At 38.5% G+C, this 27,903-nt stretch overlaps 1 protein-coding gene across 11 annotated transcripts in view; it reads right to left on the bottom strand.

Moving 5' to 3' along the window:
- tenm3 (teneurin transmembrane protein 3) overlaps positions 1-27,903 on the bottom strand; it is an 822,859-nt gene that overhangs the window by 24,542 nt on the left and 770,414 nt on the right. For all 11 annotated transcript variants that reach the window (XM_061988364.1, XM_061988365.1, XM_061988363.1 and 8 more), the window contains 2 exons: positions 6,710-6,907; positions 5,602-5,661 (listed from right to left, as the gene is read on the bottom strand). In XM_061988364.1, coding sequence (XP_061844348.1) covers positions 5,602-5,661; positions 6,710-6,907 — 258 coding nt within the window. The remainder of the gene's footprint in view (positions 1-5,601; positions 5,662-6,709; positions 6,908-27,903) is intronic.

The following is a 27,903-nucleotide window of genomic DNA, read 5'->3' as shown; positions in this document are numbered from 1 at the left end:
AATTGGGCGGAAGGCGGGGTACACCCTGGACAAGTCGCCACCTCATCGCAGGGCCAACACTGATAGACAGACAACATTCACACTCACATTCACACACTAGGGCCAATTTAGTGTTGCCAATCAACCTATCCCCAGGTGCATGTTTTTGGAAGTGGGAGGAAGCCGGAGTACCCGGAGGGAACCCACGCAGTCACGGGGAGAACATGCAAACTCCACACAGAAAGATCTCGAGCCCGGGATTGAACCCAGGACTGCTCAGGACCTTCGTATTGTGAGGCAGACGCACTAACCTCTCTTTCACCGTGCTGCCCCTTCATTGGAGCCGAACTATTTAAAAGTTAAAGTTAAAGTACCAAAGATTGTCACACACACACACTAGGTGTGGCGAAATTATTCTCTGCATTTGACCCATCACCCTTGATCACCCCCTGGGAGGTGAGGGGAGCAGTGGGCAGCAGCGGTGGCCACGTCCGGGCATCATTTTTGGTGATTTAACCCTCAATTCCAACCCTTGATGCTGAGTGCCATGAACAATCAGACTAATTTAGTGCATGGAAACATAGTCACTCAGAAAGTGAGCAATGTCCAATACCCACCTCAATCAAACCTATGAACATTGATCTTTGTATGGATTCATCGTATATTTATTGTAATATTAATTTACTCCTGATATTATAGCTATATAGACTCATTGTTAGAGATGTCCGATAATATCGGCCTGCCGATATTATCGGCCAATAAATGCGTTAAAATGTAATATCGGAATATATCGGTATCGTTTTTTTTTTTTATCGGTATCGTTTTTTTTTGTTTTTTGTTTTGTTTTTGTTTTTGTTTATTAAATCAACATAAAAAACACAAGATACACTTACAATTAGTGCACCAACCCGAAAAACCTCCTTCCCCCATTCACACTCATTCACACAAAAGGGTTGTTTCTTTCTGTTATTAATATTCTGGTTCCTACATTATATATCAATATATATCAATACAGTCTGCAAGGGATACAGTCCGTAAGCACACATGATTGTGCGTGCTGCTGGTCCACTAATAGTACTAACCTTTAACAGTTAATTTGACTAATTTTCATTAATTACTAGTTTCTATGTAACTCTTTTTATATTGTTTTACTTTCTTTTTTTATTCAAGAACATGTTTTTAATTTATTTATCTTATTTGATTTTATTAATTTTTTTAAAAAGTACCTTATCTTCACCATACCTGGTTGTCCAAATTAGGCATAATAATGTGTTAATTCCACGACTGTATATATCGGTTGATATCGGTATCGGTTGATATCGGTATCAGTAATTAAAGAGTTGGACAATATCGGAATATCGGATTTCGGCAAAAAGCCATTATCGGACATCCCTACTCATTGTATTTTATTGTATTAATGATTAACAATTTAAGGGCTCAAATTATTGACATTTTAGCTATCCAACATATTATGTATATATATATTATTTATATTTATTATTTTATGATATCATTCCCATGTTGCCTACAGTTTGTGTGTGTAATTGATGTATGTTATTGTGCCTTTTTTTCTACGCTCTGAAAACTGACGCTGCTTCACACCAGAAGTTCTTAATAGATAAATCAAGTATTTGAATTGAATTGAATTGTATTGCACAGGCCCGTCTGATGTTGGACGACACATGAATGACTCAGACATGGTTGAGGAGAATACGATGTGGTCACATCAGACCAAATTGGAGCTCTTTGATATCGAGTGGTCTGGACTAGTTTGGAGGCAGAGGAATAATAACAATAATTATGTCATTTCCCCATTATGAGATTAATAAAAATCTATCCTATAATAATGATAATGAATTACATTTATAAAGAGCTTTTCGAGACATCCGTGAGAACTGAGAACCCATCATTCACATTCATTATGGTGGTGGTAAGATACATTTGTAGTGACAACTGATTGCTGAATATCAACCGACAGCAGTATCCCTACTGTCAAACATGAATCATTCAATGATCAGTACATTACTGACAGCAATCTCTGATATTTTTACTGTACAATACACCACAAATGTATTTTCATATTTTGTACCATTGCACCAATGTGTCATATTTATATCATTCATGCATTTCATTAATTTGTACAAATTAAATTGGATTGAATGTAACATAATCCAACCTAATCTAATCTAATACAGTATAAATATATATATATATATATATATATATATATATATATATATATATATATATATATATAATAGGTACACAAACCCCGTTTCCATATGAGATGGTAAATATAAACGGAATACAATGATTTGCAAATCATTTTCAACTCATATTCAGTTGAATATGCTACAAAGACAACATATTTGATGTTCAAACTGATCCATTTTTTTTTTTTGCAAATAATCCTCCCCGCCTTCCGCCCGATTGTAGCTGAGATAGGCTCCAGCACCCCCCGCGACCCCAAAGGGACTAAGCGGTAGGAAATGGATGGATGGATGGATTAAGAATTTGATGCCAGCAACACATGACAAAGAAGTTGGGAAAGGTGGCAATAAATACTGATAAAGTTGAGGAATGCTCATCAAACACTTATTTGGAACATCCCACAGGTGAATAGGCGAATTGGGAACAGGTGGGTGCCATGATTGGGTACAAAAGTAGATTCAGTCATTCACAAACAAGGATGGGGCGAGGGTCACCACTTTGTCAACAAATGCGTGAGCAAATTGTTGAACAGTTTAAGAAAAACCTTTCTCAACCAGCTATTGCAAGGAATTTAGGGATTTCACCATCTACGGTCCGTAATATCATCAAAAGGGTTCAGATAATCTGGAGAAATCACTGTACGTAAGCAGCTAAGCCCGTGACCTTCGATTCCTCAGGCTGTACTGCAACAAGCGTCATCCGTGTGTAAAGGATATCACCACATGGGCTCAGGAACACTTCAAAAACCCACTGTCAGTAACTACAGTTGGTCGCTACATCTGTAAGTGCAAGTTAAAACTCTCCTATGCAAGGCGAAAACCCACAAACGCCGTCGGCTTCGCTGGGCGTGAGCTCATCTAAGATGGACTGATACAAAGTGTAAAAGTGTTCTGTGGTCTGACGAGTCCACATTTCAAATTGTTTTTGGAAACTGTGGACGTCGTGTCCTTCGGATCAAAGAGGAAAAGAACCATCCGGATTGTTATAGGTGCAAAGTTGAAAAGTCAGCATCTGTGATGGTATAGGGGTGTATTAGTACCCAAGACATGGGTAACTTACACATCTGTGAAGGCGCCATTAATGCTGAAAGGTACATACAGGTTTTGGAGCAACATATGTTGCCATGCAAGCAACGTTACCATGGACGCCCCTGCTTATTTCAGCAAGACAATGCCAAGCCACGTGTTACATCAACGTGGCTTCATAGTAAAAGAGTGCGGGTACTAGACCGGCCTGTAGTCCAGACCTGTCTCCTATTGAAAATGTGTGGCGCATTATGAAGCCTAAAATACCACAACGGAGACCCCCGCACTGTTGAACAACTTAAGCTGTACATCAAGCAAGAATTGGAAAGAATTCCACCTGAGAAGCTTAAAAAATGTGTCTCCTCAGTTCCCAAACATTTACTGAGTGTTGTTAAAAGGAAAGGCCATGTAAAACAGTGGTGAACATGCTTGAACATCAAATATCTTGTCTTTGTAGTGCATTCAACTGAATATGGGTTGAAAATGATTTGCAAATCATTGTATTCCGTTTATATTTACATCTAACACAATTTCCCAACTCATATGGAAACAGGGTTTGTATATTCGCATCATAATAATTCCCTAAATTCCCCCCAAAAACGGATTAACTCGCTGGAATATAAAGACAATGTATACATCCATAAACGTGGATGCATATGCAAAAGTGAAATATATTTATCTGTACAGTAATCTATTTATATCTGGACCTTATTGCTCTTTAACCCTGCACTACAACGGGCTAATGCAATGTAAATTTGTTCTTATCTGTACTGTAAAGTTCAAATTTGAATGACAATAAAAGGAAGTCCAAGTCTAAGTCTAATAGCACTGGTTGGCCCTAAGGGCCAGCAAGGCCTTCTCTGCTGGCCTAAAATAAATTATGATCATAAATTGATAAAAGGTAATTTAATTTTCAATTTACTTTACCTAAATATATAAAAGTATTCATCATATTCTTTTTATGTCATATTAGGCTCCAGTATTGTTGTTTTTTCATTAAAGCCTTTATCTAATCAGAAATCAGCTAGCTTGTTGCCAGCGTTGTATGAAGTTTTCCAAGGCCTTCTGAATCAACATCGCGGCACTCTATGCAGTGAAAGATAACGGGACACATACAGTTGATAGACAGTTGTGATAGCCAAGCAGGTCACGAGTTGTTGACAGTAGCCCTTCTAGGTTGTTTCACGTTGAAATGTTGTCCAATCACAAGTTGTGAGTTGCGAGAGCAGGAAGTGCCGCAGCCGGCTTGCAGAGAAATCGGATATTTACTCGCTTTTTTAAACCACAAGGAGAGCAAAATGTTGATTAGGTTGCATATATATATACTGTATATATTTGCAAGGTCATTTTCAAGAAGGACATTTCAAGAGAAGCTTAAACCCCAAAACTACCGTAGTTAACCTGTCCCAGCCAGTAAGTGGGTTTTTCCGCCACTTCCAAACATATCAACTAACTATGAGCGGTACTTCTGGCTTATGGCTTGCAATTCTGCAAATTGTGGGTTCAAATCTTTTATGTCTTTATTTTTTCACGTTTAATATGATTTTTAAATGCGCCGTATAAAAGCCTGTTTTATACACTATTGAGGTGATTCAATGCCAATAGTGCGCACGTTTGTTTCTGTATGGTATTTCTCCAGCCGTGGTCATGTGGTGACATAAATGATGGTATTATGAGAGATATTTATTAAAAGTCGGACTAAGTAGGACATCATTTAAAGCCGAGGTGTGAAATGCAATTGCCACTGTGGTCAAGTATACCTTTAACCTTTTAAAACCACTGGGTGGCAGCTGTGTTGCTTCTGTACTCCTATGGCAACAGCTTTGCAAGACTTGTATCAACATACACATTACACATCCATGAAACCAGAAAAATGTTAAATAAAAACATTAACTAGCGAGGACATTTCGCGACTGGATTTGTTACACCTATGACAGTTCCACACTGGAAATCACTGAGAGCAGCCCATTCTTTCACAAATGTTTGTAGAAATAGTCTCATTGCCTAAGTGCTTGATTTTATACACCTGTGGCCAAGCCAAGTGATTAGGACACCTGATTCTGATCATTTGGATGGGTGGCCAAATACTTTTGGCAATATAGTGTAGATCTAAAAAAATACGGAAGCATCCCTAGTTTTAAACGTCAACATTTCAACTTATTCCCATTACTTTTCACCTATTTGTTCTTTTATTACACTTTTTAATGTGTTTTTGTGTACTAGTATTTTTTAAGGTGCGGCAGGTCGTTAAAACAAATGATTCTGGCTGCACTTTAAACAGCCCTGATGTAAACCTTTTAGACACCGGCACATTTCAAAAAAACAATTAGAACATTAATGCCTTTTTCGAGCAAAATGGCCTCTTTACACCCAAAAATGCACATACCTGTTTGCGATAATTGTACAATATTCGGCGTCCAGTCCCAAGATGTGCAACTCTAAGCAGCTGAAGAGAGAGAAAGAGAGGGAAAACATTGTGAATTTTTAATACCATCATCATATATCTGGACATTACTCATAAGACATTGGCTTCTCTTAAATGTTCAGATTTTAATGACCTAAACCAGTGGTTCTCAAATGGGGGTACGCGTACCCCTAGGGGTACTTGAAGGTATGCCAAGGGGTACGTGAGATTTTTTTTTAAATATTCTAAAAATAGCAACAGTTCAAAAATCCTTTATAAATATATTTATTGAATAATACTTCAACAAAATATGAATGTATGTTCATAAACTCAGTGAAGCACAAGCTCAGGTTTCTCACTAAAATGTCTGTCAAAAAGAACTGTGCAAAGAAATGCAACAATGCAATATTCAGTGTTGACAGCTAGATTTTTTGTGGACATGTTCCATAAATATTGATGTTAAAGATTTCTTTTTTTGTGAAGAAATGTTTAGAATTAAGTTCCTGAATCCAGATGGATCTCTGTTACAATCCCCAAAGAGGGCACTTTAAGTTGATGATTACTTCTATGTATAGAAATCTTTATTTATAATTGAATCACTTGTTTATTTTTCAACAAGTTTTTAGTTATTTGTATATCTTTTTTTCCAAATAGTTCAAGAAAGACCACAACAAATGAGCAATATTTTGCACTGTTAGACAGATAAATAGATAGTACTTTATTGATTCCTTCAGGAGAGTTCCCTCAGGAGTTATACAATTTAATAAATAAGAAACTGATGACATACTGCTGTATTTTACTTCTTTATCTCTTTTTTTTTCAACCAAAAATGCTTTGCTCTGATTAGGGGGTACTTGAATTAAAAAACAGGGGGTACATCACTGAAAACAAGTTGAGAACCACTGACCTAAACTATGGGACCAAAACGAGCAAATTAAAGAGAGTGGACAATCTCATTTAACATTAAAATAGAAACATTTCACTTTTAGAGACAAGGATCTCTGGTGGGCAGGGGCTTTTGGGAAAAGTGTGAAAACTACTGTCAAATGAGGTATGTAATGCCTGTCATCAGTGGTACTGATGCACTCACCTGTCCGTCTTCAGAGTAGTCCACAGTAACTGAGGCGTTGCTCTCAGGGGGGGTGTAGATATTTCTGTAGTAGCCGATGGATCTGATGGTCTGCATGGTGTGTCGGGCCACGCTCGGCATAGTAACGGCTGACAGGCGGTCCCCTGAGTCGTAATCGAAAATGTACTGGTGCTGGCTGTGTAGTAGCAAGACCATGGACTGTGGAGAGAACACAAGACAGGAAGACTACGTAACATACATTCGGTAGAGAAAGGGAGAAAAAGTGGGCATGGACACAGACATTTGGCTTAACTTCAATCCTAAAATTATTCCAGGGTTTGCAACTTGACATTCTTACAAATGTTTTACTTGTCCAACCATTAAAAATATGACTACCAGGCATTTGGCTCGTCCAGGTGGACAAATGTCATTCCGGCTTGAACTGGGCTTTCTTTATTGGCCGCACATGCCAGCATAGGCGCAGGTCTACATTTCTGCCAGTGGGTGCTCGGTGTGTGTGTATTAGTGTTGTCCCGATACCAATATTTTGGTACCGGTACCAAAAGTATTTTGGTACTTTTCGATACTTTTCTAAATAAAGGGGACCACAAAAAATGGCATTATTGGCTTTATTTTAACAAAAAAATCTTAGGATACACTAAACATATGTTTCTTATTGCAATTTTGTCCTTAAATAAAATAGTGAACATACAAGACAACTTGTCTTTTATTTAGTAACTAAACAAACAAAGGCTCCTCATTAGTCTGCTGACATATGCAGTAACGTATTGTGTCATTTTCCATTCTATCATTTTGTCAACATTATTAAGGACAAGTGGTAGAAAATGAATTATGAATCTACTTGTTCATTTATTGTTAATACCTGCTTACTTTCTCTTTTAACATGTTCTATCTACACTTCTGTTAAAATGTAATAATCACTTATTCTTCTGTTGTTTGATACTTTACATTAGTTTTGGATGATACCACAAATTTGGGTATTAATCTGATACCAAGTAGTTACAGGATCATACATTGGTCATATTCAAAGTCCTCATGTGTCCAGGGACATATTTTCTGAGTTTATAAACATAATATACATTTTTAAAAAACGAAAGAAGATTTTGTGATGTTAAAAAATGTTGATGTAAACATAGTAGTATCGACTAGATACGCTATTGTACGTGGTATCATTACAGTGGATGTTAGGTGTAGATCCACCAATGGTGTTTGTTTTTATTGTAGCGTCCCGGAATAGTTGGTGCTGCAGGGAATTCTGGGAATTTGTTCTGTAGTGTTTGTTGTGTTGCGGTGTAAATATTCTTCCAAAATGTGTTTGTCGTTGTTGTTTAGTGTGGTTTCACTATATGGCACATGTTTATGACAGTGTTGGCATTGTTCATACTGCCACCCTTAGTGTGACATGTATGGCTGTTGAATAATATGCCCTTCATTTGCTTGTGTGCAGTGTGTTCAAAGTCAAGATAATTATGTCATTAGTTCATTATCAGGCACAATTAAATCTTGGTTAGGTTTTGTTGATTATAGACTACCGTATTTTTCGGACTATAAGTCGCAGTTTTTTTCATAGTTTGCGACTTATACTCAGGAGCGACTTATGTGTAAAATTATTAACACATTAGCGTAAAATATCAAATAATATTATTTATCTCATTCACGTAAGAGACTAGACGTATAAGATTTCATGGGATTTAGCGATCAGGAGTGACAGATTGTTTGGTAAACGTATAGCATGTTCTATATGTTATAGTTATTTGAATGACTCTTACCATAATATGTTACGTTAACATACCAGGCACGTTCTCAGTTGGTTATTTATGCCTCATATAACGTACACTTATTCAGCCTGTTGTTCACTATTCTTTATTTATTTTAAATTGCCTTTCAAATGTCTATTATTGGTAGTGGATTTTATCAAGTAAATTTCCCCAAAAAATGCGACTTATACTCCAGTGCGACTTATATGTTTTTTTCCTCCTTTATTATGCATTTTCGGCCGGTGCGCCTTATACTCCGGAGCGACTTATACTCCGAAAAATACGGTATATGATTTATGACTTTTTTATTATGTAAAACGGACTAAACTCGTTACAAAATCAACAACAACAAGATTGATTTCTCAAAAATTAATTTAAAGATTGAAAGTTGCCAGCAATCCCACGTGGGTGCTCGGCATTGGATCGGCGTCTATGAATGCCAGATACCTTTCCAAGAAAGGTTGAGCTATTTGGCCATCATGAAATGAGGAATGTTTGCAGGAGTCGAAGTGATGCTATTAATCCTAAGAAAACTGTGTTGAGGGCACAAAATGAATAATTATGACAATTATGCCCATGATGATTACGGGTACATTTCTCACTGTAACTGCTGAATGTGAGACTAAACCCAGCTCACGTTCCCTATTAGTGGGTGAACCATCCAATGCTTGGTGAATTCTGCTACATCTATAGATAGATATACATGCGCATCTCAATAAAATAGAATAAAAGTTATCCTAATTCAGGAATTAAATTCAGATTAAGGGACAATTAAAGGCTCAGGAAGTATTTTTGTAATGCATTGCTCAGTCCCTCTAGGAATTCACTATATTGTGTTCACGTCAATTCACGCAAATTCAACCAATCCCCGCAACTTTGTCGCATTTTGGCTAATCAGCAACATTTTCTCCAAATTGATGCGCACATCAACTGTCTAAATCAGGGGTGTCAAACTCATTTTAGATGGGGGGCCACATGGAGAAATACCTACTCCCAAGTAGGCCGGACTGGTAAAATCACGGCCCGATAACTTAAAAATAAAGACCACTTAAGATTGTTTTATTTGTTTAAAAATAGAACAAGCACATTCTGAAAATGTACAAATCATAATGTTGTTGGGTTTTTTTTTTACACTTACATGTTGCGGTTGATAGTTTTCTATCTTTATTTGTCGTTATTTATACCCTTCTGAATAAATGATGTGATAATGTTCATCAGTCAACTCATTGGTGTTAATTTTCAATCTATCAAGATAAAAAAATAATATAAAAATCAAATTACAGGATGTTATTTATGTAGTTTGCTCATTTTCCTCAACTGGTGCACTAACATCATGTGGTTTATTTTTGTTTTTGTTTTACATATGTAGCATAATCCAGTGTTTTTCAACCTTTTTGGAGCCAAGGCACATTTTTGTTCATTGAAAAAATGCGGAGGCACACCACCAGCAGAAAACATTAAAAATGTAAACTTGGTAGTTGATATTGACAGTAAAAAGTCATTGTTGCAATTGTTGGATATTAATTCAAACCATAACTGCATCACGATAGCTCTTGTCTCAAAGTAAGTGACTTATTTGGAGTTTTTTGGTGTTTTCCTGTGTGTAGTGTTTTGCGCTCCTATTTTGGTGGCTTTTCCTGTTTTGTTGGTATTTTCCTGTAGCAGTTTCATGTCTTCCTTTGAACGCTATTCCCCGCACCTGCTTTATTTTTGCAATCAAGACTATTTCAGTTGTGCGGATGCTATCCTTCTTTGTGGGGACATTGTTGATTGTCATGTCGTGTACGGATGTACATTGTGGAAGCCGTCTGCTCCTCACGCTGTAAGTCTTTGCTGTCGTCCAGCATTCTGTTTTTGTTTACTTTGTAGCCAGTTCAGTTTTAGTTTCGTTTTCCATAGCCATCCCTAAGCTTCAATGCCTTTTTTTAGGGGCACTCGCCTTTTGTTTATTTTTGGTTTAAGCATTAGATACGACGTTTACAAAGCAAATAGCTACCTGCTGCCACCTACTGATATGGAAGAGTATTACACAGTTACTCTGCCGAGCTCTCGACAGCACCGACACTCAGCAACGGCACTTTATTTGCAGATTATAATGACTGGTTTGCATAAAATATATTTAACCCAAATAGGTGAAGTTACATAATCTCCCACGGCACACCAGACTGTATCTCACGACACACCAGTGGTTGAAAAACACTGGCATAATCTACAAAGATACAAATAATTGCTATTGCGACATCTAGTGGACACATTTAGAACAGCAGTTTCTTTCATTCAAACATTTTGTCTCATTTTTATACTTGGTAAACTCATCCCGCGGGTCGGATAATACCTGTCCGCAGGCCGTACGTTTGATACCCCTGGTCTAAATCAAAACCTATGTCGGTTTTCGTCTCGACAAAGTAGGAACGGCAACTTGTAGCAATACATTCACTCAACGGCACTCCAATCTACTTCCGGTTCCTGTCTATTGTGCTAAGTCTTCTGGGTAGTTTAGTATATTTTTATCAAAACAATGCTGTCCTGGCTTCAGATTCTCATTTTCAACACAGGCTGAGCAAAGAAGCAACAGTACATGACATTCGTTGAAGTGTGACGATAATCTCTCAACTCTCATTCATCAACAAAACTTAGCTCTATAGATCGCTCTCAACAGTTCACAAATGCTCTTAACGTGCGAGGGTAAATGTGTTGGAACATACAGGTAAAAGCCAGTAAATTAGAATATTTTGAAAAACTTGATTTATTTCAGTAATTGCATTCAAAAGGTGTAACTTGTACATTATATTTATTCATTGCACACAGACTGATGCATTCAAATGTTTATTTCATTTAATTTTGATGATTTGAAGTGGCAACAAATGAAAATCCAAAATTCCGTGTGTCACAAAATTAGAATATTACTTAAGGCTAATACAAAAAAGGGATTTTTAGAAATGTTGGCCAACTGAAAAGTATGAAAATGAAAAATATGAGCATGTACAATACTCAATACTTGGTTGGAGCTCCTTTTGCCTCAATTACTGCGTTAATGCGGCGTGGCATGGAGTCGATGAGTTTCTGGCACTGCTCAGGTGTTATGAGAGCCCAGGTTGCTCTGATAGTGGCCTTCAACTCTTCTGCGTTTTTGGGTCTGGCATTCTGCATCTTCCTTTTCACAATACCCCACAGATTTTCTATGGGGCTAAGGTCAGGGGAGTTGGCGGGCCAATTTAGAACAGAAATACCATGGTCCGTAAACCAGGCACGGGTAGATTTTGCGCTGTGTGCAGGCGCCAAGTCCTGTTGGAACTTGAAATCTCCATCTCCATAGAGCAGGTCAGCAGCAGGAAGCATGAAGTGCTCTAAAACTTGCTGGTAGACGGCTGCGTTGACCCTGGATCTCAGGAAACAGAGTGGACCGACACCAGCAGATGACATGGCACCCCAAACCATCACTGATGGTGGAAACTTTACACTAGACTTCAGGCAACGTGGATCCTGTGCCTCTCCTGTCTTCCTCCAGACTCTGGGACCTCGATTTCCAAAGGAAATGCAAAATTCGCATGGTTGGGTGATGGTTTGGGGTGCCATGTCATCTGCTGGTGTCGGTCCACTCTGTTTCCTGAGATCCAGGGTCAACGCAGCCGTCTACCAGCAAGTTTTAGAGCACTTCATGCTTCCTGCTGCTGACCTGCTCTATGGAGATGGAGATTTCAAGTTCCAACAGGACTTGGCGCCTGCACACAGCGCAAAATCTACCCGTGCCTGGTTTACGGACCATGGTATTTCTGTTCTAAATTGGCCCGCCAACTCCCCTGACCTTAGCCCCATAGAAAATCTGTGGGGTATTGTGAAAAGGAAGATGCAGAATGCCAGACCCAAAAACGCAGAAGAGTTGAAGGCCACTATCAGAGCAACCTGGGCTCTCATAACACCTGAGCAGTGCCAGAAACTCATCGACTCCATGCCACGCCGCATTAACGCAGTAATTGAGGCAAAAGGAGCTCCAACCAAGTATTGAGTATTGTACATGCTCATATTTTTCATTTTCATACTTTTCAGTTGGCCAACATTTCTAAAAATCCCTTTTTTGTATTAGCCTTAAGTAATATTCTAATTTTGTGACACACGGAATTTTGGATTTTCATTTGTTGCCACTTCAAATCATCAAAATTAAATGAAATAAACATTTGAATGCATCAGTCTGTGTGCAATGAATAAATATAATGTACAAGTTACACCTTTTGAATGCAATTACTGAAATAAATCAAGTTTTTCAAAATATTCTAATTTACTGGCTTTTACCTGTATATGATTATTTAACATGGACAAACACTTTTCAGGTGTAAAACATACACAGAGAATGTCTGCAAGTTGCAAATGAACCCTTTGTTGGTGTTTCTTTCTGAAATTAGAATTAATTACTATTATTAGTTCTAATGAAAACAGTACAGTAATTTGTCAATCAGCTCTAAGAACAGCTTTTACTGCACTAAAAGAGTCTACTTTTAAGTGTGTGTTGTTTAAAACTATTTGTTCTCTAATTGTTGTTTTGAGGCAAATGTTCAAGGAACACTACACACACTAACAAATTCATAAAACCACATTGATTCACTGTTATTGAAAAAAAAAAGAAGTCTAAAACATTGCAACTTTTGCAGCAACTTTCTGAAAAATCTGCTACAAATTCAAGCATCGTTGGCCGCTTTAGTTTGAGCTTATTTGAAACATGCATGCGTACAACATGATTCTTCACAATTTCCAGTTTCTCTATTCAACATGTTCGAAAAGGAGTAGGAAGAAGCAGAGAAGGTCTGCTTCAATCAAAAAAAAATCTTGCCAAATCCTGGATGGACGGATTGCTCATTAGAGCGCAAACCGTTATTTATCAGCTGTAATGAAATACATTCTTAAAATCACTGTGTTACTAGTTTAGTTTAGTTTGTTGTTGAATAGTACCTATCTTGCCATGTCAGTTATATTTATGTTTTGGTTTAGTGAGTCTGTATTTGCACCGTAGCTTTACAATTGTATTTATTGTTTGTATGAGCCTCGCCAGGTGATGTGATCACGCTGTTAGTTAGCATCCATAGCTCAAAAAGTTATGGCTGGATTTTGATGAAACTTTCAGTAATTGTTGGAAATTGGAACAGGAACAAGTGGTTAGATTTGAGGGGTGATCCGGATCACTGTCTTGATTCAGGGTTTTTTTAAAAGGAGATTGGGCCTTGTGGAGGTCTGCAATCTCCAATTGCTTTTCTAGTTAAATCATTGTTTTATTCCTACTTCATAAGATATATATTGTGAAATATATTAAGCTTATTAAGCTATATTTTGGACCTAAAGTAATGCAATTTGTGCCATCTGTATGTAAGCCAATAAAGTTCCTTATAGACTTAAAGCAGGGGTCTTCAATGTTTTCCAGGCCAAAGAACCTTCAACATATTCCACTCATCCTGGAAATTCAAACTATAATTTTTCCAAGTTGAAAAAAATTCCAGGAATTCCCGTTTTTTTAAACCCTTTGTTCTGTCGACTACTCCTTCCACATTTTTCAACCCACTTCAACCGTTTCACTGTCAAAACATTTCTTAATCAGGACAAAAAAACAAAGTTGTTTTTTGAACTGGAAAAATTCCCGGTTTTCCCGAGATTCCAATTGAGAAAATGTTGAATTTTCTCAATTCAACATTCAACATTTCTCGAATGATTTGAAAAATTCCAACATTCAAATGTTTTAGCATTTTTTTTTTAAATTCCCGCTTTTCCCGAAATTCCCACATGTCCATTGAAATGAATGAGACATTTATCAAAGTTCCACAACTCCCACATTTTTTATCCGATTCAAACCGTTCCATTTTCAAAATATTCAGCCTGTTCTGGAATTATGTGCTCTCCTTCAATAATGCTAAAAAAAAATCCCGGATTTCCTATAATTCCCAGTTTTTAAGAACATTTTACCCGTTATACATTTTTCAAACTTCCACAATTCCCACATTTTTCAACAGATTCAAACCATAAACAACCATTGTTCCACATTCAACACATTTCCAGGAACTCCTGGTTTTTTCTAACCTTATTTCCAACCTTTTTTGGTGTGATGACTCCTTTCACATTTTTCAACCCACTTCAACCGTTCCACCGTCAAAACATTCCTCTTAATCAGGACAAAAAAACGAAGTTGTTTTTTGAACTGGAAAAATTCCCGGTTTTCCCGAGATTCCAGGAATTCTGTAATACCATTTCTCAATTAAACATGTTACTACTTCAACATTTCTCGACCGATTTGAAAAATTCCAACACCAACCATTGGACTCATTCAGAACATTCAAATGTTTTAGCATTTTTCAAAAAAATCCCGCTTTTCCCGTAATTCCCACATTTCCATTGCAATGAATGGGACATTTTTCAAAGTTCCACAACTCCCACATTTTTTATCCGATTCAAACCGTTCCATTTTCAAAATATTCAGCCTGTTTATGTGTTCACCTTCAATAATTAAAAAAAAAAAAAAAAATCCCGGTTTTCCTATAATTCCCAGTTTTTAAAAACATTTTCCCCATTTAAATACATTATACATTTTTCAAACTTCCACAATTACCACATTTTTCAACCGATTCAAACCATTCCACCTTCAACACATTCAATTTATCCTGGAAATTTAAACCATTTTTCCACGTTCAACAAATTTCCAGGAATTCCTGTTTTTTTCTAACCTTATTTCCAACCTTTTTTAGTGTGACTCCTTTCACATTTTTCAACCCACTTCAACCGTTCCACCGTCAAAACATTTCTCTTAATCAGGACAAAAAACAAAGTTGTTTTTTGAACTGGAAAAATTCTCAGTTTTCCCGAGATTCCAGGAATTCTGTAATACCATTTCTCAATTCAACATGTTACTACTTCAGCATTTCTCGACCGATTTGAAAAATTCCAACACCAACCATTGGACTCATTCAGAACATTCAAATGTTTAAGCATTTTTCAAAAAAATCCCGCTTTTCCCGTAATTCCCACATTTCCATTGCAATGAATGGGACATTTTTCAAAGTTCCACAACTCCTACATTTTTTATCCGATTCAAACCGTTCCATTTTCAAAATATTCAGCCTGTTTATGTGCTCTCCTACAATAATTAAAAAAAAAAAAATCCCGGCTTTCCTATGATTCCCAGTTTTTAAGGACATTTTCCCCAGTCAAATAAATTATACATTTTTCAAACTTCCACAATTCCCACATTTTTCAACAGATTTAAACCATTCCACCTTCAACACATTCAATTCATCCTGGAAATTCAAACAACCATTTTTCCACGTTCAACAAATTTCCAGGAATTCCTGTTCTAACCTTATTTCCAACCTTTTTTAGTGTGATGACTGCTTTCACATTTTTCAACCCATTTAAACCGTTCCACTGTCAAAACATTCCTCTTACTCAGGACAAAAAAAGAAGTTGGTTTAAGAACTTGAAAAATTCCTGGTTTTCTCAAAAATTCCGTAATACCATTTTTCAATTAAAAAACTGTTACTACTTCAACATTTCTAGACCGATTTAAACAATTCAAACAGCAACCAATTCAGCTCATTCAGGAATAAAATGTGTTATTTAAAATAAACAACAAACTGATGTCAATTTAATTCTCCCAAAAAATGTAGTTCTCAAATAAAAAATAAAACCGGTACACTTGCTTTCGTCTCATCCACTTGTCTTTGTTGTTATACTTATTTCACTGGGAACAGCAAGTGTTCCCAAAGTGGACACTTTGAGGGAAATGGATTTGTAAGTGCTAGCTTCACCTTGGCACTATTGCAACCCATGACTCACCTATTAAACACTTGTTGTCCCGCACTTTTAGGTATGGATGTATGGCACCGTTTCATTTTACGTGAATCGATACCCAGTAGTACAGATGGAATGTGGTCGGTGCCTATAGTCCTCAAGACCCCTATCCTAAATGTCCGCATTACGGGACACAAACATGACATCAGTCAAATAGCAGGACTTCTGTTAGTCAACTTTTTTATAGAGCTTTTGATATTTTTATGCCATTTGGTGAAACTGTGCCTGTTGGCCTTTATGCAAAATTCTGCTGCACCGATGTCTGTGCTTGCATTTTAAGTAGTGTTCATTGTAACCACAGGGGGACATTAGTAGGCAGTTGACATTATCTATTGGCTCAGGCAAATGCGGTTTGCTGTCATGTCCTGTACATGTTCTACAGTAAATACCCCCCACGGTCATTAATTACATATTTTTAATTATTGCTGTACCACAGCAACAGTGGCGGTTAAAATGTTGAGTGGCATTGTTGGCTTTCTGCCAGGAAACCAACCGATTTAAAGTTGTGAGTTGTGTTCAGGTCTGTAGTACTTGGCCACTCCTTCACCTTCAGCTTCATTAGTAAGGAAGCCGTCATCTTGGCTGTGTGTTTGGGCTCGTTATCATTTCTCAAAGGGTAGGGATTATGCTGTGGTTTTCGAATGTTACAGAATATGTTGGAATTCAAAGAACCGCAGCTCCCCAGTGCAAGTATGCACTCGGTCCCAAACCATGATGTTGGGAAAGGTTGACTGTAGGTCCTGGTACTCGCTTGTGTTGTAAGCTAATGTAAATTACGCTACTTTTTTCCTACACTTTGAACCCTGCGGCCTAAAAAACTGTGTGGCTAATTTAGGGATTTTTCTTCACTAACGGCCATAATGTTTAGAATTCAGCAAATAGTTTTCAACAGACACTGAAAAGGTGTCACCATCTTTTGGATGAGTTCGCTCACTGCAGGTGCTGCAGGGTGAACGTCTATAGTATTTCTGTCTGTTTAGTGCTTTCAACCGGAAGTACAAGTGTCGATCAGTCTTCTAGTCGTCCGTAGCATTTCTACTCGTATGGATTCTTCATTCATATATATATATATATATATATATATATATATATATATATATATATATATATATATATATATATATATACGGTTTATGAATTGTTTTAGTTATATTGTAAAACTTGCAACCGTTGCTTAGAGTGATGAATGAAGAATCCATACGAGTAGAAATGCTACGGACGACTAGAAGACTGATCGACACTTGTACTTCCGTACAATGTTATTTCTGTAGGAGTACTTTCATGCATATATATATATATATATATATATATATGAAAGCACTCCTACAGAAATAACATTGTATGGTTTATGAATTGTTTTAGTCATATTGTTATATATATATATGTATATATGTATGTATGTATATATATATATGTGTATATTAGAGATGCGCGGATAGGCAATTTATTTCATCCGCAACCGCGTCAGAAAGTCGTCAACCATCCGCCATCCACCCGATGTAACGTTTGATCAGAACTGCACCCGCCCGCCATCCGCCCGTTGTTATATATCTAATATTAATAAAAAAAAAAAAAAAAGGGTGAAAACTACGCGAATTGCACCTTGTGCAGACAAGATTTTTCGATCGGACACGGAGGAATTAGCGATGTAAAAGACCACGTTGGGACAAAAAAACACAAGTCTAATGCCGTTGCTAGCGATACAAGTGGAAAACTTTCAACGTTTTTCGTCGCCCAAACAGATTCTTTGGATGTGATAAATGCCGAAGTTTTATTTACGGAGGCAATAATTGAGCATGGACTTCCAATCGCACTGGCTGATCACATGGGACAGTTAATAATGTAATGCAACCTTTAAAAATCATTACGCGGTGATCGCGATCCCAAAAATAAACTTTTCTTGCATGATAATGTCCAGAAAAATTTGCTTTATATTACTATAGAGTCCTTTTAACGAATGAGTTTGATGGTTTATCACAAACCTTAAATGAAATTCCATGGCCACCGTCCTGCTCTCTATATCAACCAGGGTGAGCCCCACCCCTTTCGTGAGCGCACTGCGAAAGCGGACGAGGCGGGGTGTCGGTGCGGTGGGCGCGGTAGTGACCCTGGACGTGCGTTGGGCCCTTCTCGCGGATCGCCTCAGCTACGGCTCCCGGTGGGGCCCTCTCGGGGGAAGGGGCCTCGGTCCCGGACCCCGGCGAGGCGTCCCTTCTCCGCTCCGTAAAAGTGTCCATCTCTTTTCTTTTTTTTTCTTCTGACGTGGCATATGCAGCAGGTGCCTGCTCGTTTTTCGTATGTGGGTAACAACATTTAACTATGTATATATATTTCCGAATTGGTTTAACTGCCACCCGCAAAAAAAATAAAAAAATAAAAAAAATATCTAATTAATCCGCCCGACCCGCGAGCGGATAAAATCTTATTGTTTTTAATTTCATCCGCCCGATCCGCGGATAATCCGCGGACTCCGCGGTTGTGTCCGCAAACCGCGCATCTCTAGTGTATATATATATATATATATATATATATGTATGTGTATATATGTATATATATATATATGCATATATATATGTATATACATATATATATATATATATATATATATATATATATATATATATATATATTCCCTGCTCTTCAGAAAATCCCCTGAAGAATCAGAAACAGATTCAGAAATACTTTAATAATCTCAGAGGGGAAATTAAGAGCAGGGAAACCTGCGAAACAGGCTTGTAGGGATGAAATAGCATCTGTGTTTATCCTGACCTAACGTGTGTATATATATATATATATATATATATATATATATATATATATATATATATATATATATATATATATATAAGGGCTGTCAAAGTTCCTTTAACGACGATCATTTTTTTAACGCACGATTAGGTTTTTGGACCCTCTGCTCGTTCCATAGTTTGGGAAAATGTGTAATGGCGTCCAGTTACTGTTGAGCCACAGGCTCAAAAAATAGCTAGTAGAACTGAACAAAGAAAGGGGGACTTTTTGGAAATCTCAGATCCAAAGCCATAGCAAGTCGTTCTCCAGACAAGACAAGACAATTTAACCTTCAATCGCCCTTAGATATTGCTGCTTGGAGTGAGGAGAAGCTTCACGTCTGTGTAAATAAATATCACCTAACATCTTTGACAATCAAAGCGTGATCGTAAACAATCCAAATTTTGTGTTATTAATGCGTGAACTTTCGACCTAAATATGGAAGTGTAGCTCCTCTCCTCTTAATGCACATGCTCCTAAAGCTGTATTACAAATTCTGTATTCCTACAAAATAGAAAATCTAGCAAGACACCAACACACTGAAAGCATTTTTTTTTAATTCTCTTTAAAAACGTGTTTATATCCTTTTCGTGTTGAGCTGTTTCAAAAAGAATGTGTATCAATATTTCATTTAAGCAAATTACTTTTCCAGTCAATGTATTAAAAGCCCCATCCAAAAGGGACAAGCGGTATTATAGAAAATTAAAAGCTTAAAAAGTATATGTCAAGAGTACACTTATTAATGACAAAAAAGTACATCTTTCTGCGATTAATTTGAAGTTAACTATGAACAAAATCCGATTAATTAATTATATACACATATATAATAATAAATGGGTTATACTTGTATAGCGCTTTTCTACCTTCAAGGTACTCAAAGCGCTTTGACAGTATTTCCACATTCACCCATTCACACACACATTCACACACTGATGGCGGGAGCTGCCATGCAAGGCGCTAACCAGCAGCCATCAGGAGCAAGGGTGAAGTGTCTTGCTCAAGGACAGAACGGACGTGACTTGGATGGTAGAAGGTGTGGTGATTGAACCCCAGTAACCAGCAACCCTCCGATTGCTGGCACGGCCACTCTACCAACTTCGCCACGCCGTCCCATATATATACATCAGTGTGTGTTTATATATTTATGAATATATCTTTATATCTTTATTACATCTTATTTTGACCCCCCATTTGATGTTTTTCAGTAATTGTTTTTTTTAAATGTGTCAATAAATAACCTGCAGGTCACATGTGGGGCTTAAGCAGAATTTTAGATGGAAGCTTCTATTACAAAAAATGTTCACACTGTGAAACTATTTTAAAATGTTCTTAATTAAACTTGAATTTGATTTGATGCTTTTTTTATACTAACATTAATTCATGGGAACTGACCCCTACTTACACTGGGTGCCACAAGAACCACTGGGATTTACATTCTTATCACTGATGGAGCACGAAGCGGCCAAGAATATGTTTTCTCTGAAATTTTGTATCCAGTCATGCCTGTCATTTAGTATTTGACATTTTACAAGTGCTTCTTCACGCAAAACGACTCCCCCCAGATTGCGGGTCCCTACGCAAAGCGAATGTTCTGCGTTTAGTTTGGACACTCCAGCTGTGAATAAAATGCCAAAAATAAAAAGGATTGCAGAAATGTTAGGAGTGTACGCGATTTACTCACTTTTGTAAGATATGTACCGTATTTTCCGGACTATAAGGCGCACTTAAAATCCTTTTTTTCCCCTCAAAACTCGACAGTGCGCCTTATAACCCGATGCGCCTAATGTACGGAATAATTCTGGTTTTGCGTATCGACGACCTTGAAGTAATTTTATGTTGTACATGGTGTAATGATTAGTGTGACCAGTAGAATGGCAGTCAAACATAAGAGCTGTGTGTAGCCTGCACTATGATGGCAATATGACTCAAGTAAACAACACCAACATTTTAAATGTTCCATTGAAAATATAGAACATTACACACGGCGCTCAAAAATCAATCAAAATATTTTAGTACGACTTTGGTAAGCTATGAAGCCGCACCGCTTGATGGATTGCCGGCGCATTAAACATACGAGTATTATCATGGTATGTGTATAAGGTAAGACATATTATCTTGCGTTTTGTTTCGCAATATTATGCAAAAGCAACTTTTCTTACCCTCTGGTACCTGCTGATGTGTATTTGGGAGTTGCATAAATCCTGAAAAATTGCGCGCGTCCGCCTTTGTAGTCCGTGCCTACACCGTAGTCGATAAACTTTTTCTCTATCTTCTTGTTATGGGACATTCATCCTCCGCTGTTGCCATTTCTAATATAAAGTAGTGTAAAGTTCTTACTTATATCTGTCAGTAAACCCGCCATGAAAGCGCTAAAATATACCGGTGTAGTGAGTTTACATTATTCACCCAAAGAACTTTAGTTATCACAGAGTTCCGGTTGGACGGTTTTTCACGGGACTTGTTGTTTCCGGATGAGGAGATGTCAGTAAGCGGCTTGAAAATGATCTGTAAAACATAATCGACGCAATATTTTGACCAAAGAACCAGCATTACATGTTATGTAGACCACAAGGAAGTGTTTTCAATTTAGAAAAAAAATTATAGTAATATGACTCCTTTAATAAAAAAGTACCACTGATAGTCACACACACACTAGGTGTGGTGAAATTATCCTCTGCATTTGACCCATCACCCTTGAGCAGTGAGCAGCAGCGGTGGCCGCGCCCGGGAATCATTTTGGTGATTTAACCCCCAATTCAAACCCCTGATGCTGAGTGCCAAGCAGGGAGGTAATGGGTCCCATTTTTATAGTCTTTGGTATGACTCGGCCGGGGTTTGAACTCACGACCAGTGTTGGGTTAGTTACTGAAAACCAGTAACAGTTACAGTTACTAGTTACTTTATTTCAAAAGTAACTCAGTTACTAACTCAGTTACTTACACCAAAAAGTAATGCATTACTGTGAAAAGTAACTATTTAGTTACTTCTTTTTTTCTTCTTTTTTTTTTTTAAAGCTCCCATTAATGCCCTTTTTGCCTTCATTTCAGTACTGTTATTGCACTGGAGAATAATACAATCTGTTGATCAACTTGACATACATTTTTATTTTCCTTTTAACATAATGAATGAAAAACAGTGCAACATAAAAAGGCATTCCTCCTTTCTTTAAACTTGGACCAATGACCATTAATAAAAAACAAGTTTAAGTGCAACATAAGGAGAAACATCATCTTCCTTGAAACATAGGTAGTGAAATAAAGCCTGACATCTGGAGTGATGCTGCTGTCTTCCACACTTGGAGCCATGGATTGTAGAATCCTTGTTTTCAGTGGCAGGATCATTGACACAGATGGTGAAGTTTCAGTGCTCAGTAGAGATGGAACACTTTTAAGCACCTGGAGGACCTCATCTGCCACTCTCACATCATCATCAGACAGGGTGACATTTGTCTTCAGGGTGTTGTGGGTCAATGCAGAGTATATAGCTGCCTGCTGCTCCAACATATCATAAGTGGAGTTCCACCTCGTTCGGACATCATGTATGAGCAGGCAGCTTTAGCATTTCTTGCTTTGTCTTAAGCACATGAGCAGCTGTTGTGCTTGGGTGGAAGTAAGAAACCTTCCTGATCCTCCCAAAGAGGCGCTCCATCCTATTGACTGAGATTCCCTTCTGTGATGCCAAATTCACTACATGTGCAAAGCACCTATCTGTGGTCCCAGTCCTGCCTCATTCTCTGTAATTATTTGATTTTTGGCATTATCACGTGTGACTGGGATATCTTTATCTTCCAGTCCTCCACTGCTTGTGTCAGCACCTGCGCAAGGTGACTCTCGTAGAGGGGGCGTGTCTTCTCATCTCCCAGTCTGCTGTGATGAAGTGAGCGCTTATAGTTCCGCTGGACGTCCACCCGTCTGTCATGAGCGCAACAGATGATGCTCGGGATAGTTCATCCACAACTTTTTTCTTCTCCTGCTCATAAAGATCTGGCACAATCTTATTGCTGAAGTGGGTGCGCGACGGGATGTCGTAACGTGGCTCAAGCACGTTCAGCATGTGTTTAAAACCCTCGTTTTGCACAACCGAGTCTGCACTTTTAAACACACCGATTCAATGGCGGGGGCGTTCAAGCTCCTCCGTTACTCCGCTCGCCATGACCACGCTGTGTGTGGACTGAACGTGACAACAACTTTTTTTTGTTTGTTTCATATATCAAACCGCGGATCACCTCCCCCCACACACACACACACATAGACCGCGCCTCTTTTCTTCTCTCCGGCTTGTGACAGAGGAAGATTCAGAAGAACGCGACACCGCAGCGCTTCTGTTTCTAGCCGATACTACATCAAAAGTAACTTAAAATAACGCAGTAACGCATCATGTAGTAACGGTAACTAAATTACTGAATAAAAAAAAATAACGCGTTAGATTACTAGTTACCGCCGAAACTAACGGCGTTACTTTGTAACGCGTTAGTCCCAACACTGCTCACGACCTACCAATCTCAGGGTGGACACTCTAACCACTAGGCTGCGTCTTATAATCCGCTGTGCCTTATATATGAAAAAAGACCATTAATCGGCAGTGCACCGTATGGTCCGGAAAATACAGTACTTTTATACGGGCTCCCTCTACTATATATAGTGTTTTAATCCCAAAAAATACAGATATTATTGAATGTATCACGTATTACACTCTTTTACAACATCAAGCAGAAGGTCTGCCTGCCTACTTGCCAAAGTATCGTTCTCGTCTCTCTTCAAGATACTGTAAATGATCTTGCTAATCTCCCTCGTTCCTTCCCTTGGGTCTGTTTCAATCTCCTTGTGCTGTTCTATTCTTTTGCCATGTATAGATAAGAGCCATCTATGTGTAGTGTCAGCTTCTGTGAGCATGCCACTTTGTCTTTGGGATTTAAAACAGACTCTAGTATCTCCTTCTTGTTCTGCCACTAAGTTTACCCCTACACATACATAGAAAGAGGTAACTTTTTCAGAGACAATGGATCTTATTTCTTGTGCACGTTCCATCTCCTGTCTTCTTTCAATGAGACAACAAAGAAGGTTGTCTTTATGAGTGCACCTGATCACTTCTTCAGCAACTATTGTTTAGGACAGTGTTTTTCAACCACTGTGCCGCGGCCGTGAGATACAGTCTGGTGTGCTGTGGGAGATGATCTAATTTCACCTATTTGGGTTAAAAATATTTTTTGCAAACCAGTAATCCGCAAATAATGTGTTGTTGTTGAGTGTCTGTGCTGTCTGGAGATCGGCAGACTTACCACGTTATACTCTTCCATATCAGTAGGTGGCAGCAGGTAGCTAATTGCATCGTAGATGTCGGAAACAGCGGGAGGCAGCGTGCAGGTAAAAAAGGTGTCTAATGCTTAAACCAAAAATAAACAAAAGGTGAGTACCCCTAAGAAAAGACATTGAAGCTTAGGGAAGGCTATGCAGAACTAAACTAAAACTGAACTGGCTACAAAGTAAACAAAAATAGAATGCTGGACGACAGCAAAGACCTACTGTGGAGCAAAGACGGCGTCCACAAAGTACATCCGAACATGACACGACAATCAACAATATCCCCACAAAGAAGGAGAAAAACTGAAATATTCTTGATTGCTAAAACAAAGTAGGTGTGGGGAATAGCAGTCAAAGAAGACATGAAACTGCTACAGGAAAATACCAAAAAAAGAGAAAAAGCCACCAAAATAGGAGCACAAGACAAGAAGTAAAACACTACACACAGGAAAACAGCAAAAAAGTCCAAATACCGGTAAGTCAGGGTGTGATGTGACAGTACACCTACTTTAAGACAAGAGCTATATTGATGCACGCTTGGTTATGCTTTAAAGTCATATCCAATAATTGTGACAACGACTTTTTATTGTCAATATCAGCTGCTGAGTTTCAGTTTTTAATTATTTCTGCTGGTGGTGTGCCTCTGCATTTTTTCAATGGAAAAAATGTGCCTTGGCTCAAAAAAGATTGAAAAACACTGGTTTAGGAATTACTTTTGTCATCGATTCCCTATTTGTTACAGACCAAGCCAAAACATGCTCTCATAATTCGATTGCAAAAAATGGCTTTTTCTGTTTTTGAAATGTCAGGCGCTGTTCCAAAATCGGTTTTTCCAGTAACACCTGAGGCAAGTCTTTTGAGATTCTGAACATTAAGTATATTGCACAGTTTTTGGATCCATCAGAGTGAAAACAGCTATCATTAGACACATTTGAGCTGTGGGACTCTTTCCAAAGCCTGAGGAGCGGTTGGTGGCTTGCTTAAGGGCGTCTTAGCCTCGAATGGGAGAAGGAGAGAGTTACTGAGCAGCTGATTCCTGCCAATAAGAGCTCATTTCTGCCGGGTAATTGAACTGGTGGTGCTGATTTAGTTGGAGACTCACGATGGCAGAACATTGCCTTTATGTGAACATTTACAGACTAGGCTGCTTTTACGCTGAAATTTATATTATCATATATTTCTGGCGGTCCGCTCCCAGTATGATCAGTGTCAGAGCTTGGTCCGCATTGCCGGCAGTAAGTCGGACCCGTTTCCAGTCAGGGTTGGACTGCGCCAAGGCTGCCCTTTGTCACCGATTCTGTTCCTAACTTTTAAGGACATAATTTCTAGGCCCAGTCAAGTCGTTGAGGGGATCCGGTTTGGTGGCTGTAGGATTAGATCTTAGCTTTTTGCAGATGATGTGGTCCTGATGGCTTCATCTGGCCAGGATCTTCAGCTCTCACTGGATCGGTTCGTGTGTGAAACGACTGGGATGAGAATCAGCACCTCCACGTCTGAGTCCATGGTTCTCGCCCGGAAAAGGGTGGAGTGCCATCTCCGGGTTGGGGAAGAGATCTTGCCCCAAGTGGAGGAGTTCAAGTACCTCAGAGTCTTGTTCAAGAGTGAGGGAAGAGTGGATCGTGAGATCGACAGGCGGATTTGTGCGGCGTCTTCAGTAATGCGGACGCTGTATCGATCTGTTGTGGTGAAGGAGGAGCTGAGCCGGAAGGCAAAGTTCTCAATTTACCGGTCGATCTATGTTCCCATCCTCACCTATGGTCATGAGCTTTGGGTTATGACCAAAAGGACAAGATCACAGGTCCAAGTGGCCGAAATGAGTTTCCTCCGCCGGGTGGCGGGGCTCTCCCTTCGAGATAGGGTGAGAAGCTCTTATAAATAAGAATGAAGGTTATGGCAAGCACAAACAATCCTTTACACAAAAGTTCTAAAAGGAATTGTTTCCTTTAAACAATTCTTCCTAAAAGATGCATTAAGGCTATGAAGTGTGTCCGATTACTCGATTAATCGACAAACTAATCGATGGATTACTTAAATAATTGATATCTGCAGCGATACTTTAAAAGTAAATTCTCTTTATTTGCAATTCGTGTAAACTTGATCCACCAACAACACATCTTATATTTTAAATCAAAGCCAAGTTTGAACATTTAACAATTTTACGCAAATTACATTGAGAGTTAAATCATAACTTCAACAATAATACCGAAGCAACTATTAAAATAGCTTCTTATCTATTCCAAGACCAACCCTCTGGTTCCATACCGTTCTAATTTGTAAATTAAGATATTATATTTAATTGTGTCAACTGCTTTTGTTAAGTCCATAAACACAGCAGCTGCACACTTTTTACTATCTATTGCATTGGTAATCTCTTCCGTCATTTCCATTAATGCCATTGATGTGGTTAAGTGATCCATTTATTTACTTTTACTGATATTTTATAGATTTCAACAAACCTTTTTGCACAAGTCTTATGTAAATCTGTAGGTTGATGATTGGGTATAAAAGCAGCTTCCATGAAATGCTCAGTCATTCACAAACAAGGATGGGGCGAGGGTCACCACTTTGTGAACAAATGTGTGTTTAAGAACAACATTTCCCAAAAAGCTATTGCAAGGAATTTAGGGATTTCACCATCTACGGTCCGTAAAATCATCAAAAGGTTCAGACAATCTGGAAAGAAATCACTGCACATAAGCGGCAAGGCTGAAAACCAACATTGAATGCACGTGACCTTCGATTCATCAGACGATACTGCATCAAAAAGCGACATCAGTGTGTAAAGGATATCGCCACATCGGCTCAGGAACACTTCAGAAAACCACGGTCAGTAACTACAGTTTGTCGCTACATCTGTAAGTGCAAGTTAAAACTCTACTATGCAAAACGAAAGCCATTTATCAACAACACCCAGAAACGCCGCCGGCTTCGCTGGGCCCGAGCTCATCTAAGATGGACTGATGCAAAGTGGAAAAGTGTTCTGTGGTCTGACGAGTCCACATTTCAAATTGTTTTTGGAAACTGTGGACGTCGTGTCTTCCGGACCAAAGAGGAAAAGAACCTGTTTTGGCACAAAGTTGAAAAGCCAGCATCTGTGATGGTATGGGGGTGTATTAGTGCCCAAGACATGGGTAACTTACACATCTGTGAAGGCACCATTAATGCTGAAAGGTACATACAGGTTTTGGAGCAACATATTTTGCCATCCAAGCAACGTTATCATGGACGCCCCTGCTTATTTCAGCAAGACAATGCCAAGCCAAATTCTGCATGTGTTACAACAGCGTGCCTTCATAGTAAAAGAGTGCGGGTACTAGACTGGCCTGCCTGTAGTCCAGACCTGTCTCCCATTGAAAATGTGTGGCACAATATGAAGCCTAAAATACCACAACGGAGACCCCCGGACTGTTGAACAACTTAAGCTGTACATCAAGCAAGAATGGGAAAGAATTCCACCTGAAAAGCTTAAAAAATCGGTCTCCTCAGTTCCCAAACGTTTACTGAGTGTTGTTAAAAGGAAAGGCCA

Source organism: Nerophis lumbriciformis, linkage group LG27 (assembly GCF_033978685.3).
Source record: "Nerophis lumbriciformis linkage group LG27, RoL_Nlum_v2.1, whole genome shotgun sequence".
In the NCBI taxonomy this organism is placed as follows: domain Eukaryota; kingdom Metazoa; phylum Chordata; class Actinopteri; order Syngnathiformes; family Syngnathidae; genus Nerophis; species Nerophis lumbriciformis.
Note: the sequence above shows the minus strand (reverse complement) of the source record. Positions and strands in the feature narration are given on the sequence as shown.